Here is a 19550-nt window from a genome sequence, read left to right on the forward strand (position 1 = left end):
AGTTGAGTTTAAATCTCAGCATCACCACCTTCAACACGCCACACTTCACTCGGCTTGCAACTTGCCCTGCAGCCACAGCACACCTGCAGCCACACAGAGAGCCTGCGTGCTGTGGCACCAGGCAGCAAAGAACCCTGTCACCCAGAAACTCGGCACCAGGGCATCTTCAAGCAGAGGGGTAAGTTCTGTCCCCCATTTAATCTAGTCCTTGCCCTATATTTCTACTAACGTAGAAGTCTGAAGTATGGTATAACTGAAATATGCTTACCTGACACAGTTTAATAAGAGTTAACAACCAGTAAAAACTCTGTATCAAAACAGAGGAAGCTGTACGTTCTTTAAGCACTGTCCCATATTGGTTTTGAATAAAAGTATTCTACTGGTTTCAAAATACAAAAGCCCCAACAGCAGTTTTTCCCCCTATAGTGTTGCATCTTAGAAGAGAAGTATCATCGCTAGATAGTTAGCGAAAACCCAGAACTCAACAGGAAAAGAGATTTGAGACACCACATATCACTTCCTTCTGGAGGCATGACTTTTTTTATAGAAAATAAAAACCAAAAAGCTTTATTGACTGTACTGTAGATACCTGTACAGAGTGTAAACTTTAATATTTCACCAGATACGTGAATAATTCTGGAGAAAGAGTTATCAAGCACCTTCATTTCAACACATTTTTGATATTTACAGTAAGACATACCTGATTACGTGTATGAATAAAATGAATTAGAAGTTATAAAAAGTTATTTTAAAAAAAAAATCTTTAAAATGTTTATATGGTTTGTTATTTTATGATAAATATACAATTAAAGAGGAAGATGTCACACAGTTAAGACTCAATTGGCTCTGTTTAAAACTGTTACTGTAGTGTCTGAAGAGGGAGTGAGGAAATGGGGATGTTAGCCTACTGCTCTGATCATGACGTTGTAAAATGTGTTCCGGCAGGAGGCTCACAAGCCCTGTTTTTTTCTGCTGCTGCAGGTTGCCTTGCATGTAAGCTTCCTTCCCAACAGACAGTGTGGAAGCCAAACTTCACTCCCAGATTTGTACTGCTAATTTGACATAAGAACATGCATTTTGATTTTCCTTCCCCACTCCAAACTTACTGCTTTGATTTTCAGCACACCTTTTTGCTCTTACTGAACATTGGTACACAAATGGAGCATCACCACCTTTCTTCTTTTAAGCACAAAGACACAGGTGACCTTTCTGGAAATCAGGTTTTTAACTGCCATAGTTTCTCATGGCCTAAGAAGAGGCATGGCATGGTTTGCTAAAGAAGAAACGTGTCTAGGACAGGATTCAAAGACCACTTTCAGGCTTACAGAATCAAACAGAAATATTATTTTAAAAGCTCTCAGGAAACAAACGTGACTGTGTGTCTCTAAAACTAAACACCTCCAAATGAATCAACATCCATTCTTTGATGACCTATCAGCAATTGAGATCTATATCTAAAGTTTGTTTAGTGGATTTTAGGAAACTACTCAGGAATCCATCCCAGACAGAAGAAAAAATAAATCTCTTAAAATCCAGCAAAAACTTCAAATACATCCATTAAGCAGTGCTGATTATCTATAAAGAATCACACACTGTGGGAAAGGGTGAGAACTACCCTCACAGCACACGGATAAAGTATTTCCGTAATACAAGAGTCAAAAGTTGAGATTCAAGTTTTGGAAGAGGAAGGACTGGTAGTGGGAAGGAATGCAGTTAGGCATTAAATCTGCGATATTACTGGGTGTTCCCACCCACATCTATTCATCCTTGGGACCCCCTGGTTGCTTCTCAGCTAGAGATATGGCCCAGCCGCATATATGATGGGCTAAGCACGCCACTATGCAGATAACTGCTGCATGCTCCAAGGTGCAACCCAGTCTCAGGATTGGAGTCATGCCATCCTCTTTACTCTGTTCGGTATTTGTTACTTTAATTTTGCCAAGAGACACTTCCTCCTAGCCCAGCACAGGTGCAACTAAGGCCTCCACATTTACCTTTAAAAGCAAAGAGATAACATTACAAGGAACAAGATGCAGTTGGACCCAACCTGGGCAGCTCTGTCTTGCCTAACTGCTACAAAACAGTCATTGCCTCTCTGTGTGTGTGTCTGCATATGCGCATTGTGGCTTGCTGTCAGCAGCATGGAGCACTTATCTTTAGGGCCTGATTGTGTTGATAGGAGTGAATTGTTTACAGCACATTTCCAAAAGGTGTCTGCTGCTCTAAAGCTTATTTTAATGCTCAGTTTCTTTCGATACAATCCACTCCAACTGTGTTGTCAGGGCAGCGGCAAGAACGGCCTCCTGGGGTAGCCAAGCAGAGATGAGTACAACCGCCATTATTCACTGTACAGTAGTTATGTCCTGGAAAAGAACAGAGATGTAAAATGTTAAAGAAAAACAAAAGCAAAACCACAATAAAATCCAAAACACACACATACAAAAGAAGTGCAGATTTCATGACTACACTAGAGAAACAAGCCATAACGAGATTGGGAGTGGAACAAAACTATGCTTTGGGGAGATGAGAGTCATCATATATCCCTTGTGTCAGCTTCTGATATTCACCTCAAAGACAGATCAGGATATCAGGACAGAGCCGGAGAGGCAACATGAAAAAAACTGGGCTGTTCCCGAAATACCCTTCATAAATTGGCCAAGTGGTCACAGACATCAGAATAAAGAGACAGTGAGTGAGGAAATACAGAAAGCGCAACACGTGGGGACAGAGTCCAAAATGCTACAGGACATCATCCCTGGATACCACCCACGACAAAAACATGGAGGAATGACCCAAGAAAACAAAAAAAATCATGTGGGTGGGGAGGAGCACATTAATGTTGAAGGGTAAAATGGAAGAGAGAGAATACAGCACAAGAAGCAGTGGATCTGAGGGGAAAGGCATCCATCCGAGAAAAAGAAAAACACTTGAAATAGACATATGATGAGAAAGAAATGATACCAAGGTTCTGAATATTAAACATAAGCATTTACTCAGAGCACACAAAGTTGTTTTGTTTTACGCTGGCTACCACAATGGAACTGTGAATTAACTAGTAATAACAACGTAACTTAATTCTTAATGATGACATTTATGTGCATTTCTTAAGCTCTGAACCAAGCTTTCAATTAAATTAAATTATGTTTTTTACTATATATATATATATATTTTTTAGGCCTAAAGTAAAATCACTACAACTCCTATAATTCCAGCCATGTTGTAATAATAAAAAGTGAACTCTTCTCCTAACCGTGATTTGCTAAAAACAACATAACTGAACAGTGATATTGCTTCCCAAAGAACAAATTGTTATTTCAAGGGTATCAACTTCCTCTCTTCTAAGCTTCACAAGGGGCTTTTCAGTAACGTATCTGAAAAACTTAACATTCAACGGAGCAGAAAGACCAGCCCACCCACCCCACCACCTGCTGTTTTCTGAACATTCCCTTTTTAAAAACACTGGATCTCATTAAGGACATCTGGAAGACCATAATATTTCTGTAGTTTAAACTTAAAAATAAGTAAGGCCCTAGCCATGAATATAGCATTCAATTTGGATGACAGCATAGTAGCTTTTGCCATGTCAGATCCTCATCTTGATCATACACTTGTCCTTTCATAAAGGATAGGACAGGCCCCCCTTCTTCCCTCCCTACTCTGGTTTCATATGGCCACAACAATTGCTTTTATGAAGAAAAAAAAATATTAGGTGGCTTTTAATTTCTCAGTAAATGGAAATCTAAGCAATAACCAGTTCTTCACTAACTACCTAGATCAGTTGGCAGCCTGTCAACGGGGACTTCTACTAAGTTAATTTATATGCTAAGGTGTTGCACAGCTGTAAAAACTTGAGGATCATCTGGATTACCTCCTGGGCACTGAGCAAAGGCTGTAGTGATTCCATAGAGACGGGAGCGCTTGTGAGGCTGGAAGTTATCCTTTTCTATTGAAATTGTGTGATCCACTGCTACAACAGCATCCCTGTCATATGCAGAAGAGAATATACAGAAGTGAGATGAAGGTGGAAGTACAGGGGAAAACAAAACAAACAAACAAAAAAGGAGGAAATCTGAAGTGGCTTCTTTTTTTACAATTAGGAAGTGATGCCAGAAGCAAAATGCTCCAAGACCTCATCTTTCCTAGGCAACCCAAGTATGTCATAACCCTCATTCTAGGCAGCTAAGAAAATTAGCAGGAAGCCACCTTACTAATTTTGAAGGTACTTCCAACACAGGACAATGTCCCTCTATAGGAGCACATCTGTTAGTAGTTTTGACACATTCTCCATATTCTGCCCCTTTGACATTTTCTGTGGTATAGCTGACATTGTCCATAAGCATCATGCATAATAGCTGCAATGTTGTACTTCAGGTGGAGCCTGATATCCGGAAGGAATACAGCTAGTCATAAGCAACCTTTTCTCCCTAAAAGTAAAAGGGCAGTCAACTGGCAGATCTGTAATACATTGCTTCCCATTTATAAAAGCCTATCTAGAATAACATTTCCCAGCTGTTAGGTTCTAGCTTGGAAATCTTTACACACATTAATAGCTCCTCCTGCTGCAATTGATGGAGTCATTTGTGTAAGAGTTTGCAGATAGAGCCCACACAACCATTTGCCTCAAGGAAAAATAAATATTTAAGAGTGCATGGACTGGATTTTTTTCTGGAAAATATAGTAAACTATAAAGTCTTGATCATACGTCAATATTTTAGATCATTTGCAACAAAGAGTGTCATCAAGACAGTAAAAATGTTTTTTTTTCCTTATTTCTGGTTGAACATTCAGATAACATAGGGCATAGAAAGCCTTGAGTGACTAATTTCTGCCCTCTACAACGCAACAAGTACAGCCATAAGGGAAACATGTTAGCTCCCACTCCTTTCCCAAAAATGTTCAGCATTAAAAGCATATTCTTAGCGGACAAATCATTATGCTGAAAACAAAAACTCAGTTAACTAGCAACACCAATAGGTCAACTCTACAGATCCACTCTGCCCTGCATCAGCTATTGCCAGGAAAGCAAAAAACCAGGAATGTGTGAGAGGCCAGATATGAGAAATGCAGTATATACTTCAGTTCCTACCAGGGCAAAGAACACGAATTAAAGCACTCCATAATTTCTTTAGCAGATAACATACCTTCTCCAGTCTGTGTAATATAAATTCTTCCCATAGCTTGTAACACTAAAAGGATACTGAATTCCTTCAACAATCTTTCGTCGACCAAGCTGATTAGGGTTCATGCATTCCAGCCTCTTGGTACCTGGGTGTAGTGAAACAATTAAGCCTTTGAACCAGAGCAAGAAAGCCCTCATGAGGGATGAAGCGTAAGCATGCAAGCATGAACAGAGTAAAACTTCCTGGAAGTCTTTCAGTATGCAGCTTAGCCAAAGCTAAGGCCACATCTCTGCGTGTGCCAAAGATTGGATGGGAAAGTACTTTGGTGCTAATGCTGATCAGCACACCACCTAACTTACAGGAACACAGATGTCCAGTGCAGCCATGGCCATTGCTCACAAGCTGAGACTCCTGGTACAGATACCAGCATCCTCAGACTGGGGTGGAAGCTGACAGAAGGTCTCCTCCATTCTGGAGGGATACTTCAACCACTAACCAGTTTCACCTCCTCTGGAAGGCATTTTTGCAAGGTTAGTTTGTTGACCATGTTCCCAAAATGCTTGCTGGGTTGGGCCACGAAGGCAAGACTACAGGAAGAACATCTAACTTGTAGATGCAAATAGGGTGTAAAAAGGTCTAGCTGTAAAGCTACTACACGTGTCAGGAACACTGCTAGTGAATGCAAACACCTGTATGTTTCTCTTAAGTAGTGGGTTCAAAATTAGGGAAAAAGGAAAAGAGACAAATGCAAGAACAAGAGAGGAAAAAAGAGAAAAGAAAGATAGCACAAGGAGATATATTTGAAGGCTGGAGAAAGTGCCTTACAGTGAAAAAGAGAGCTCGATCTTTTTAGTTTATCAAAAACTTGAAAGGTGACTTGAAGTGTAAAAGCACCTCCACAGGAGGAGATCTCTGGCAGAGTCTACAGTAAGAAAAAGAGCAAGATTCAAATAAGAATTAAAAGCACATTTTTTTTTTACTGGTAAGATACTGACACAAAACTAACAATGGATCAGTGGCAGAACCTTCATCTCTTGATCTTTAGATCTAGTGTGAATTGCTTTTTCAAGACTTGCTTCAGTCAAATATAAGCCAGACTTTGCCTAAAAAGAGGTTACAGGTCTTAGAACAATAGTGAAAGGATGATATTCTGTAGGGCCGGATTAGATGAATCAGTGTTTTTTCCTGGTCTTAAACTCACAACTTCTACAAAGGCCTAAGCACTACCTAAAGAGATAGCCACATATGAGACACAACAGATATAAACCTGTTGCATTCCAAGAAAGTTTTCTGATCAGAATTGAAATCTTTCAGCTTGCGCCACAGTCTCATGTGAATGCTACAGTGGTAGTAACAACAAATAAAGTGACAGATCATTAAAGCCAAAAAGAAAGGTATGAAGTCTAAGGTGCCGCCCAAAGAGCTATAAACATTAGTTGGCTGTGCAGCACTTCAGGATCGGACATACTTACTCTACTACTATTATGAAGATAGATTTTAGCACCTCTTTACCTGCATCTACCCAGCACAGCATTGAAGAATAAGGATCAAATGTCAGCCCATTTGGTAACCCAAGATCATCTTTAACAAGGATTCTTCTGTTTGTGCCATCCATGTATGAGGTTTCAATTTTAGGAGCTTCTCTGTTCCAGTCAGTCCAGTACAAGTTTCTTAAAAGGAAGAAAAAGGCAAGAATTAAGACAGTGACTGTTCTCAAAAGACTGTTGCAATTAAGGAAAACACTAAGGACACAAAACTAACACACACACACCCCAAATCATTTAAATAAATAAGAAGGACCACATTGCACTTGGATATAGAAGTAACAAAAGTATAGTAAAGATGGTGCAAATGTTATACTTCCATTAAAAAACAAAAAAAGCAAGCACACACTCGAGAAGAAATGCTTTCCCTACATTGTTTAGGTTATGTGCAAGATGCCAGGCAAAAAGACCATTATTTCAACAGTTCTGAGGACCATTAAAAAAAAAAAAAAAGTATGTCTACAGTTCTCCTCCCCACCACCCATCGTATCTGCTCAGGCTAAGCAGCAGGAGCATTTGGCACACATTTGTGGGACTCATTCAAAATTACATTTTTCTTTTCAGTGCACCAAGTAAGCAACATACAATGGAATCGATCAGAGTAGTTTATAGTCAGGGGAGAACCCCCAGAGAGGGCCATTAATTCACTGATGTTTTATTATTAGTAGCTATTTGTTAGTAGTGGTTTTTTTCCTTGGATGCACTTTCTGTGGCTGGGAATTTACATGGCCCCTCAATGCAAGCACCTTTGTTATTTATTTCTTAACCCGCACACAAACACACACGAAATCTACTGGGAGACAGAAGTCTGTGCTGCTTGACCTGAACTCACAGCCCTACTCTATCAGTGGGGTTCTGCACGGAACTGAGGTCTCTCCTCAGTCTGATTACAGTTGTGCCTCTCCCGTTCTCTCACACCATGAAGTGCATTCATTTTTCCTTATTATGCTGTCACTTGATGTACATCCACAGATGTTTTCACCCCACTATTATGTAAAAGTTTCCTTTAACATAAAATAATGAGAGAAGTCGATACCATTACTTTTTCATTTAGTTTTTTATCACTCAAATTTTCATGGATCACATGCATTCTTTTCTCACTACAAACCTTGTAGTGAGAAATACATGAATGAGGATACATATTCCAAAAAACTCTCCCTGAGCATATAGTACTTTTGTTCATAAATGAATTCTCACCTAAAAGCATTCCAAATGCCTATTATATCAATTAAGCAATCATTTAGCAGAGCTTCCCAGCAATTCAAGACTGAAAACAAAGACTTTTTGCTTCTGTGCTCCTGAGTATTTTGACTGAAATGTCTCTTCTCAGCAGTGGCCACGCTACAGAAAGTTGCGCCAGGACAACAGCAGGCAAGTTCAGACATTAATGAACAGACGTGCAGTACTACCATGGGCTCTGTAGTAGTTTTAATTTTCCCTGTATTTCTTCCAATATTCAGGGGAAAAAATGTCAACAGATCAAAGACACATAAAAGTACGTATATACTTCCGTTCTTGCAGGCTGGAACCATAACTTGAAAACATTTACACTTTCATACTGACACTCTGCTTGGCTATTTCTGTGACTGCAGCTTACAGGCTCAATTTTTAAAGTATGTCATTATCTGCATCTTCAAATAGAAGCCTAATAGGACCTTCTCAGGCATCTGAATGACAGAAGTGAAAATGGTGACAGAAGAGACACCATGGGAGTTTTCAAAGAAGGAACATTGTACAGGAAGAAGGGCTGTCATGATGGAAATGAAAATATCAAATTGCTTAATCTGGTATTTTAGTCCAGTAATCTTGCAAAAAAATTTTTTTTAGGGAAGTGCAACGCTTGTCATCCTGCAAACAATGTACTGAAAGCAAGTTACAAACAAGTATTTGACAAACCTCTCAACAAAGTATCATGGTATTACCTAGCGGGCATTTTAGAAGAAGTTTTATTTCCAGTGTACCACTCAGACACAGGACACAAGTAGGTTGTTCCATTTTTGTTTGTTAGTTGTTTTAGGAAAAGATAGTCCTATTATTGTCTACAGACAGCCTAAAAACATGGACACAGAGTATATGCTCATGTTAAATAAATAAATAAATAAAAATCAAGCTTTGTACATATATCTTGACAACATATCCATACCCTCTCATAGGATCTGCAACAATTGCTCTGGGGTTCACCAGGCCAGTGTCAAAAAGGATGCGACGCTGGCGCCCATCCAGCGTAGCCACTTCTATTCTATCCAGTTGAGAGTCAGTCCAGAAGATGTTGCGACCTAGGTGATCTACAGCTATCCCTTCAGGGCTTCCCAAGTCTGCAAGAGAACAGAGGAAAAACATGCCTAGACATGATATTTATTCCCCGTATACAGTGTCAGCCTCATAAGCATTCTCAACTCTTAACTAAATTTTCTTTCAGTTTTCTGGCTGTGGTCCAACAAAAGCTACTTCATGTCGCTTGTAAGAGGAATACGCATTTTGCCTTATGAAGTTTAAATACACAGAACTTTCACAGATACATAGAATGATAAATTTAGGAACCAACTCATCATGCATCCCAAATCTGTGTGTAAACTTGCCTTGTGGGGGGGACACGGAAAAAGAGTTGATAGAGAAATAAACAGTAGAGATATTCAGGGTCTTATTCTACCTTCCTTAGCAGGCCAGGATCTAGAATGGATTTTATAATCCCTAATACTCCCCCTTCTCTGGTACTGGCATATGTGGCACCCCTCTGAAAACTTGATTTATGCTAAATTTAGCCAATGCAATACTTAAAGATAATCAAGCTCCAAAGCACTAGAGATAATTACATTAGCTAACTGATGGAATTTAGATCCAGTTCTTTGTTTTTGCAGAGCAATCCTTTTTGGAACATGTTTTAGTACTGTATGTGCACAGTTTTTCTTGGACAGTTTGTTGTTCCAAAAGCAACAGGAAATAGCAGATAATGACCTTACTGCTTTAGCATTAGTAATTTCTAACTCAGATGAAGGATGCAGAATAAATATATAGCACTCCAAGGTTTAATTCAGCCACTGTGAAAAACTGCTCTATACTTTTCAAGGTTCATACATCCATTGAAAAAGAGCAGGCAGGCGGTGTGGGACGTAATGAAGCCAAAGACAGGTACAAATCAATTTTATTCCAATTTCAGTTCCAAAAGAAATAGAAAGAATTGAACGTGGCCACTCCCAAAAAGAGGTGAAGTGACCCTTCATACCAGCCAGCTGTCGAAAAAAAACACCTTTCAAATGCACATCATGTGAATGTCCAAGAATGACAGAAAAATTTCTTTACTGAAAGAGTGGTTAAACATTGGAACAGGCTGCCCAGGGAAGTGGTTGAGTCACCATCCCTGGAGGTATTTAAAAGACATGTAGATGAGGTGCTTAGGGACATGGTTTAGTGGGCATGGTGGTGTTGGGTCGACGGTTGGACTCGATGGTCTTAGAGGTCTTTTCCAACCTTAATGATTCTATGAATGTGGCCTGTTAAGCCTTCTATTAATTCTCAAGTTTATTTACTGACAGCCATTAAACAAACAGTATGTGACACAAACAACCTTTCTGGAGAAAAGGCATTTGGCCCAGAGCACTGGATAGAGCTGTCTAAAATTTGCTACTGTGACTTTGCTACGAATAATAGTTGCACAATAGCCTAAAGAGCCTCTGCTCTCTCACATGGGTGGATTACACTTACTGCACTTAACCTGGACACATGACATTTTGGGTGTATGTTCATTTCTGAAGAGGCAGAAAAGAACAAATAAGATGTATCTCACTGCATCTGACTCACAGCTCGTACACAGGGGGGGGCCCAAGAAAGTAGATGTGAATCAGTTCTCTCTTCACACTTCCCAAGGGCACCTGGGCATACTTTAACCTAGTTGCCCTAACTTCACATTACTACTTGTATTTCACCAAGTGCCTCTGTGGAGCTAAACCTGTCATCTGCAAGAAACCACCTCACATATACTTCAGATCTTCAAATGTTCCTACTTCTTCTCTTGCTAATGGCAGAGGCTGCTGAGGGTGGCCTCATTTTGAGGTGATGGTGGCGACAGTCCCCAGAGAGTCTCTGGGATCAGAAGGTGACTGACTAAATGGTGGTGGAGGAGCTCCCGGCCTATTTTAGGAAAGAGAAGGTAGCAGGCAAAAGATCTGCTGCCACTGATTCCCAGGAGCCCCTATTCCCTGACCAGTCTCCTTGCTTCAGCTACATGCCAGGAGATTTAAAGAAGTCTAAAGTAAATGTCTTTCCTGTCTGGTTGACAACGAGCCAGAAAAAACTATCCCCCATGGAGGGGTAAGGGAATACGTAGGCTTCATGTATCACCAGTCTTTCCAGAGGCACAAATGCGTTCCTGTTATATTGTCATCAGGCCTGATACAGTCACAGGCTCTGTCCCTGGGGACAGGCTTGTACAGACAAGTACGGCTGATATGACTTAAGCACCTACAACAAAGAGGAAAGCTCTCCTTCCCGACCTGCCTCCACAGCTGCAGAGCTCAGGAAGCCTCCACAGGCTATACAGCTGCAGGGATAGATGAGAACTGGATGGGGCTCCACAATAAAACATGTTTCTGCAAAGCAACCCAACTTGGATCACAAGAGCTTTAACAAACAAAAAAAAGTGCATTCCACAAAAATACATGTGAACTGAAGAAAGCAGCTGCAGCTCACAGGAAGAAAAAGGCAAAGATCAAAACAAAACAAAGTCTTCTGAGAGGGAGGCATTTTCCCATTTCCTGAAATTTTAAAGTTTCAGTTTTGGCCAGCACAGAAGACATCCATTCAAACAGTGACTATTCAACCTTATTTTGTTCTGACTCCTTACTGAAGAGCCAGTTAACATACAGAAAGTAGAGTGCAACATTGCTCAACACCTCTTCAGGAATGGCATTCACTTCCTATACAAACAACAGAACAACAGAAATTATGAGATGTCTTTACACATACAATGTTTTTTGTAGCAGATAAAAGCCATGTGGCATTGAAGCATCTTGAATTACCTAAAAGAATCAAATTTAGTTGAAAGCCTTCACAAATATTTTTAAAATATTTTATACATTGCAAGATTTTTAATGCTTGCACACACACTCATTAGATACTAATTCATATCCATATAAAATTTTTAGCAATAGTAACTTCCCTCACTTTTTAAGGTGCAGAATCTGAGAAAATACTTTAATAGTGGAAATTAGAAATTCCTTCCCCCCAGAATTTGTGGTTGTACAGGCACATGCTTGCACTACAGGTTAGAGTCCCTTTCAGATTAAATATGCTGGGATGAAAAAGAAGTCTTACAAATATCTCAGCCATCAAGTTGTACAGAAATATGAAGCTCCATAATTGCTGGAACGGTTAGAGATGGCCTTAAGCTCTCCCTTTTCCCTTCCCAGGACAACGGTAGGATCCAAGCCGCCCCCATCTCTCCACTGCCCCTAAGAGCCTGAATGGAGTCCTAGCAAACTGGCTATTCCGAAGCACAAACTCCAGGTAGAGATACTCAGTGCATCCAAAGAAAACTAAAGCAAATTTATTGTAGAGTTTTAAAACTGGTTGATCATTTTGCTAAAATAATTTCCTAAATTTTTGTGACAATAGTTGCAAAGGATCCAAAGCAAGTGGGACCTCCTCCAGTATCTTGACTTCACAGGTGTTCTAGGATCCTGAGAACACTAGTATTCAAAAAGTGCCTCCAGCTATTTTTGTTGTTTTTTCAATGCCCCCACATTCACTTTGTTCTCCAAACCTGTCCTTTCCCTTAACCCTTTCCATTTGAAAAAGGTTTTCATATTTAAGACGCATGGGCTTACACTTACCCTTTTAATGAAAATGAACATGGACTGCAGTGAGCAGCAGAGTCTTGGGAGAAGTGTATAAGAACAGGACATAAATTGTAAAAGCACTAACTCCACAATAGCCTCTAGTCCAATTCTTGAGCAACCCCAAGGGCAAAAACCAAACAAGGTGGCTTTACTCACTTTTATTTTACAACTTGAGTGGGAGGCATGGAAAGTCACAGCTGAAACGGTTTCTAACCACCTTTCAGCTGTTTGATCCCCAAGCCCAGGAACCGAGCGCAGGGGTTCTCTTCAACCTCCCTGCTCACCAGTCCTTTCTCAGCAGAGCAGGCAGCTGACAGGCAGAGAACAGCAGAGAAAAGGGGTACACATAACCAAATCTCAGCTAGCCAATGGATTAACTACCTTGCTTGCCAGAACAAAAAAATCAAAGAGTGACGCCCACAGATGATATTCCATGTGAACATATAAATGCAACTTTTTAGTCAGCTTTAGTTTTGATTGTGTTCAATACAAATTCAACAGTAAACTGACAATCCATCATCCCCTTTTCAGATCATAAATACATTGAACAATGATGGGTCTACCCCAGCACATGAGCTAGGTTTTAATGATAACCTTCCTTCTTCACCTATTTACATCTTGTAGCCAATGCATCATTGTGAGCATGAATAACGTCTATCTACAGTAGTCAGAGCTTAGCCTACCTATGTGTTCCATTCCTCATGGCCAGGGACATGGGACCTTTTCAGGAAGGATGCTGGACCACCCTTTCTGATCACTATGGTTGACAAGATGTGACTATAAAAGAAGTAGGCTACACAAAGACTGCCAGGCTGGGCACAACATAGCACAGCCAATCCTCAACACAGGAAAGTGAGGTCTTGAGCGTGCTTTAAATATCTGGGATGTCATGACCTGGGGATTTGCCCTGGGAGTACTAGCTGTGCTGCCCCACTATAACGGCACCCTAAGGAAGAGCAGTAAAGGCCTCAAGACTACCTCAAGATTCCTCCCCAGAAGTGACAAAGCATCCAAAGGAGGGTTGGGGTTTTTTTTTGCTTTGTTAAACACAGAAAGAATATAAGCACAGCCTAGGACTGTAATCGGCTACAAAAATCCTCTAAATATTTCTGCGAGGATCTGAGACACTGTCCAAAGCCCAGACTGTGAGGCTCTGAACCCTGCACCCATTAGTGCCTTGAGATATGCTTTAAAACCACCACAGCAGCTTGATTCATCTTTCAAATCCCTCAGCCTTCAATTAAAACATTCCCAGTGATGTTCACAAGACACTCAATGGTTAGACAGATACACTATCCTGCAACTGCAAGTAAGGACAGAAACATCTCACTGACATGCTGCTCCCACTTCTGGCCTTAAACTTAATTTATTTAAAGAGAACCGACTTCTTGCCTATCTTAGCAGTGGAAAGGCAGTGAAGGGCTATTGCATAGGAAACAGATCTTTTTTCATTTTATGTTATCCAGACTTTTTGGTTATTGTTTATCCAAATAACACCAACTTGTAATGCTACAGCTCAGGCAACACCTGGGAAGTATCTATTACTAAATTCAAGTCTCTAATGCCATTCCTAGGGAGTGGCAAGAGGAAGAATTTTGTGCTCTTACCTGTTTTGATGATGGTTGTTGGTTCTCCACCATGCAGGCTAGCCCTGCTGATCGAAGGGCCACTGATGTCTGTCCAATAAACCATCTTGTCCGTGCAATCGTAAGCAACTCCAATAACAACTTTGTCCTGTTGGTCCACAAGCAAATTACATCAGCTTATGCTAAACAACAATTATTTGCCAACAGCACTAGCTTATGGATCTAAGTCTCAAGCCTGAAAAAACAAAATTCTTGAGGAAAGATGGGACATGGGGAGGACAGGCAGAGAAAATGATTGGGTGGCAGTCATTGTAGGATAGCTTAGAAAAATACTTTCAGTTGTAAGTCCCTTTTAACTAGCAGACACCATTTACAATTATCTTATTTCAAAGAAGTATTGTAGATATTAGTACTGAACAGTTGGTCTCACTTCTACAACTTCACCTGCATATCCATTTAAAGAAAGTTCATGTTGTTATTTTACTGTGTTATTCCTCATGTGCTTTTTTCTCTCATTCTTTCCCTTCAAGGAGGAATAATGACTTCTATCAAATCTGACTTGTATTCTGCAAATTCATCAACCCATGCATGATGGCTGCATTTCAGCAGTGCTACCTACGTAGCATCATTTGACTCAAAAGAGTTCTAGCAAAGTGAGTTTTTAAAATAAAAAATAGCTTAAACAAATACTTCATAAATCATTCTGCTGGAAAGAATATGCTCAGGGACAAGGAACATATATATGCAATTTACAGGCAAAAGAAGATAAGACTAGAGTTTGAGTTTGGAGTTGAAACTCTTTCCTCCAGGCAAATGAAAGAGACTTTCACCATAAAACAATAATTACACATGGATTCCCAGGTCTATCACCTTTACTGCTTCTGTAACTTGCAACTTCTTAGAAAGATGGTCCAAAACCGTGCATTAAAACAGATGCACTTACTCATCAGCGTACATTAATGCTGTAGGTTGCAAAACAATCTGAACACTTCTACGCTGCTAAACACTGTCACTTTGCAAATACACAACACAGACAACACTGTTAGCAGAGACTGAAAGTTTAATTTTAATTGAGAGTTTTAATGAAGAGTTGCATCTTATCTCTTGGAAGCTCTTTCCTGAAGATACTTCTAATTAATTCATTTAAGCTAGATCAAGTAAATAATGAGACTAGCTGACAAGGATTCAGAATCATGTCTCTATATCAGCCTTAACTACCCCATTTTGCACACAGTATTTTACTTTATTTTTACATTATTGCAGCAGCACTTTAGACGAGATGAAAGCTTGATTTTGCTTGTACATCACAGCACAGTTTGTGGTACTATTTACTGAACTGAGTCTCTGTAATTTAGTCACTATTTGGTCTACTAAATATTCACAGTAATGTAAAAAGGAGGCCAGCATGCTACCTGGTATTGCTATCTATTATAAATACAGTAACACTGGAATGAAAATAGAAATCCCAGGCTTCAGGCAAAACAAATGAATGGGATGAAACCGGAAGTGAGAAGAGTTGGTGTGTGTCACAGATGATGGAAAAGATAGGTTCTCAGCATCAGGGATTCATTTTCAAGGAAAAAAGATTCTCAAGACAGTAGTAAGAAGTGTGGGAAAAAGATTTACCACCCACTGGGCCTGCACATGGAGAAGAAAGCAAAAAAGAAGAAAAAAAAATAATCTATATATATATCTGTAGCCAAGAAGTGCAGAGAATTGACTGAAAAACAGGAAGAGATTAAGACTTAGGAAAAAACTTTGAGGGAGTAAGGGAGGAAAAAAGGGGCCTCTCCGCATACTGCTCTTGTAGGTCTCCTAGACTTTCATACCAGAGTCAGAAAGCCAATGGAAGTGCGAGTGTATATATGGAGTGTTTATATGATGAGCTGTTGGAGGCATGTGAGATCACAAATATTAGATTTTTGTCTTATGAGCTATTCTTTAAAGGCAAGTCATTTTTTTCTATAGCTCAGTTTTAGGCTTTTTGACTAGTCAGGTCAGGAATTTTCAGTGACAAAGTGATGGGATACTGAAATCTTAATCAAGAGTAAAAATTGAGTTTGGAACTTAAATTATCAAATTACATATACAAACACTCTCATCTTTGACACAAGTCTTCTAAAACACATAGATTTAGTATAGTAGGTCACTTACTGGAATATGCAAGAGTGCTTTTGCACCATTTTTCTTCATGTTGTTTCCCTCTAATGGGACATGCTCGATTTTGCCACTTTGGGCAAAGAGCAAGTGCGTTCCTGGCGGCAGAGGTACTGTATCTGGTCGAACAGAGGGCCCAATAACAACAGGAGGAGCAGCTGTGCTCAGACCTTGTTCATAGAGAAGGAAACAGATGGGGAAAAAATTAGCGTGTACAGCACTACAAGGCTCCTTGTTATTTGCAGAGGCACAATTACAGTCAGACTTCTTAGAAGGAAACAGCCCTATAAGCAGACACTAATAACTATAATCAGATGCAGAAAGCTTCTGAATTTTTTCCCCTTGGCTGACAGAGAAGGAGCAATTGACATAACAGGTCTTTTCATGTTCAGCTCTGTAATTGCCCTTTCCTTCAAATGTTTAGAAAAGCCTATCTTATTTTGCAGCTGAAGTGAGGAAGATGTAGGAAGGAACATCCTTTATTTCCTGAGGCAACAGTCAGTTACCACACATTCAGTTTTGCCACAGCTCCCAGAGGGCAGAAACTATAGGGGCCTCTCACAGTTTCACAGCAGGGAGGAAGTTAGAAAACCATCTTACTCGGAGGCTCACCACAGTTGTCCAGAGGCCCTGGCTGAAGGAAAAGTGTATGCTGGAGTTACCAAAGGGCTGCAGCACGAGGCATATCATCACCGGGACAGCAAAGACCTGCGTTGCTCCAAGTCAGCGCTGTATCTCAGGGGCATGACTAAGCCCCACATTTGGGAGACGGTGCACTTGGGTGGAGAGACACCCACAAGAAACAAGTGCTTCAGCCACTTACACGGGGGTCGAACTCCTGGGCCACTTCTGGTGCCATCAATCTCATTTCCGTCCCTATCCACGCACCAACAATATCCACTGCTAGAATGGCACTGAGTGGGTAGGTAATGCCCATGCTCATCACACTGGGGAATGAAGTGACCAACTCTTATCTCCCTTGGGAAGAAAGTGCCTCCACTTCCAAGAGCTACTTCTCGTTCACGCTGGCATTTGGTCTTTTCAGCTTCTGGGAAAAAAAATACAGACCAGTGAATACTTCTGTTTTAACTAATTATTATGTTCCGTTAACAGTTAATGTGTGCTGACCACTTACAACGCAAGTATTCTTACTGCTGGAGGAACACAGCACTGTTACAAACCTTGAAGGCATATGCCTCCAGTGCACCTTCAGGAACAGTCTGCCCTATGTAAATGTGACACGTTTGCCTTAAACTTACATCCTTTTATCTTCCATTGTCTAGTTTAAAACAGGACAAACAGCCCCCCTGCAGCTTCCTACATGGAAGGGTCATAAACAGAAGCTGGAAAACACTGTCTGCCTTTCTCCTTGAGGCACATTAGCAAGAACATTCTGTCCGACTTGCAAACCCGATGTCTACTCATTTGGCAATTATCCATGGGCCTCAAAATGTGACTAATTACCCAGGCCATACAGTGGATAAAGGTTTTTTTGTAATGCTAGAAGTCGAGTTTCCCTTCAGAGCCAGAGGGAAAACCACAACACGAGGCAGATGCTGAGCTCTCCACAGAACCTAGGAAGTGAAACAACTCATTGCTTTGATGTATATTAGGTTTTTAGAGTTCGATTATAAAGTTTGAGCACTCATTTGATACTTTTGGACCTAAGAAAGGAATTGCAGGGACAGATTGTCCAGTCCTTGGTAAAGTGCATAAGTAAGGCTATACAGAAAACAGGAATACTACTACGTACGCAGAGAAACATATGATGCACAATGGCTACATATGTGCATCATATGTATATGATGCAATATAATACATATGCATATGTACATATGCAATACAGTAATACATATGCATATGTATTACTGTAGTGATTACAGAGGAAAGACTAACTTTTTCAGATTATCAGGAGATTCAGGGATTCGGTTCTTTTGGTTTCAATTTTACAAAACAGTCTGGACTAAAATATACATCTTTTTATGCTATTACCTGTCATGCAATAGGGAATGTCATCTGGATCAATATATCCTTCTACATGACAAACAACATAATGAAATTAAAAGAATACAATAAAAATAATCTTTTTCCTTCTCTAGACAAAGAAATCTGGCTTAGTTTTACCTTACACTTGAGACCCCTGAAGGGTTCTGTGCACTGGGAGAGAAAGAGCTCTAGTTATGGGGGAGTATCTTTTTCCTGTCAATGATTTCTACAGACAGTTAGAAATACCACAAACTGCCTGCTGAAGAGGCTTGAACATTCTCTTCCATTTATTCCTTCCTTGGTTTTACACTGCCTGGTGGACAGCATTAGCTATGTGTGGCTCAGACTAGACCCAGCCCAGCTGAGCAAAAAGCTAATCCCATGTGCTCATAGACTACTGTGGTGTAAATCACACAAATACAAAAAAGAAGGGTAGTTTTTTTATTATTATTTAAACCAGTTATGCAAGCAAAAGCTTTGGACAAGTTTCATGCACCTGGACACAATTAAAGAAATATAAATGTCTGGAGAACAGCTCTCTCTAAACAACTGAAATATTTGGCATCAGCTTTACTGTGGGTGGTGGAGAGCCTTGAATCAACCTACAAAACCAGACGTTGAAGGAAAGCCTCCATTATCTGTCTCAAATTTCATTTGCATGTATTCAATGCACTATGCAATATGCAGGTAAAAGAAATGTTGATTCCAGTAACTGGATAGTTTTGCCACACTTATTTTTTTAAGCTCTAATTATATGCACCGCTCATGAGAGAAAAGAGGGGGAATACAGAATATTGGTAAACTGACCCACCCTGCTTTTGTTCATTGCAGAACAAAATCTTCATTGCATTCATGTCATCTTTGAGAGACACTATTAACTCCTCCTCAGTGGGATATAAAAACAAATGTAGAAGCTGGTTGTTTTTCCTTCCCATCTGAAAATCCCCGAATTAGAGAATATCCAACAGCTTACAATTTTTTAAATCAATAGATTATATCAACTTTATGAAAATGAGTTAGCAAATATGAATTACACAAAGGAGTGTGCATACACTCCCAGATAGGACCAGTTGTTACACATAAAATATATTAGTATTATTGGTAACTTGAAATACCAACGTCTGTTCTAATTTCAAGACAATGTTCACATTTATATCTGCAGATTTTATACAGGAATACTGATGGAATTTTTGAAGAGTACTTATATTGCAATGATCAAGACCAATCTCACAAATGGCCTGCTTATGCAATTAGCCCCACTAAATTCAAGAGACTAGTCAAACAAATTAATTTTCAAAATTAGTACTCAGTCTCCAGAAGGCA

The 19550-nt window shown here is 40.0% G+C and overlaps 1 protein-coding gene across 1 annotated transcript in view; it reads right to left on the reverse strand.

Annotated features, from left to right (window-relative positions):
• Positions 1-515: 515 nt before the first annotated feature.
• The window catches only part of NID1 (nidogen 1), a 46459-nt gene continuing 27424 nt past the window's right edge, over positions 516-19550 (reverse strand). The window contains exons 12-19 of the mRNA XM_009281832.1: positions 17065-17289; positions 16239-16411; positions 14106-14232; positions 8808-8979; positions 6633-6790; positions 5142-5265; positions 3869-3981; positions 516-2363 (exon numbers count right to left, since the gene is read on the reverse strand). Coding sequence (XP_009280107.1) covers positions 2242-2363; positions 3869-3981; positions 5142-5265; positions 6633-6790; positions 8808-8979; positions 14106-14232; positions 16239-16411; positions 17065-17289 — 1214 coding nt within the window. The 3' untranslated portion in view covers positions 516-2241. The remainder of the gene's footprint in view (positions 2364-3868; positions 3982-5141; positions 5266-6632; positions 6791-8807; positions 8980-14105; positions 14233-16238; positions 16412-17064; positions 17290-19550) is intronic.

This window comes from Aptenodytes forsteri, unplaced genomic scaffold (genome assembly GCF_000699145.1).
Source record: "Aptenodytes forsteri isolate BGI_AS27 unplaced genomic scaffold, ASM69914v1 Scaffold132, whole genome shotgun sequence".
Taxonomy (NCBI): domain Eukaryota; kingdom Metazoa; phylum Chordata; class Aves; order Sphenisciformes; family Spheniscidae; genus Aptenodytes; species Aptenodytes forsteri.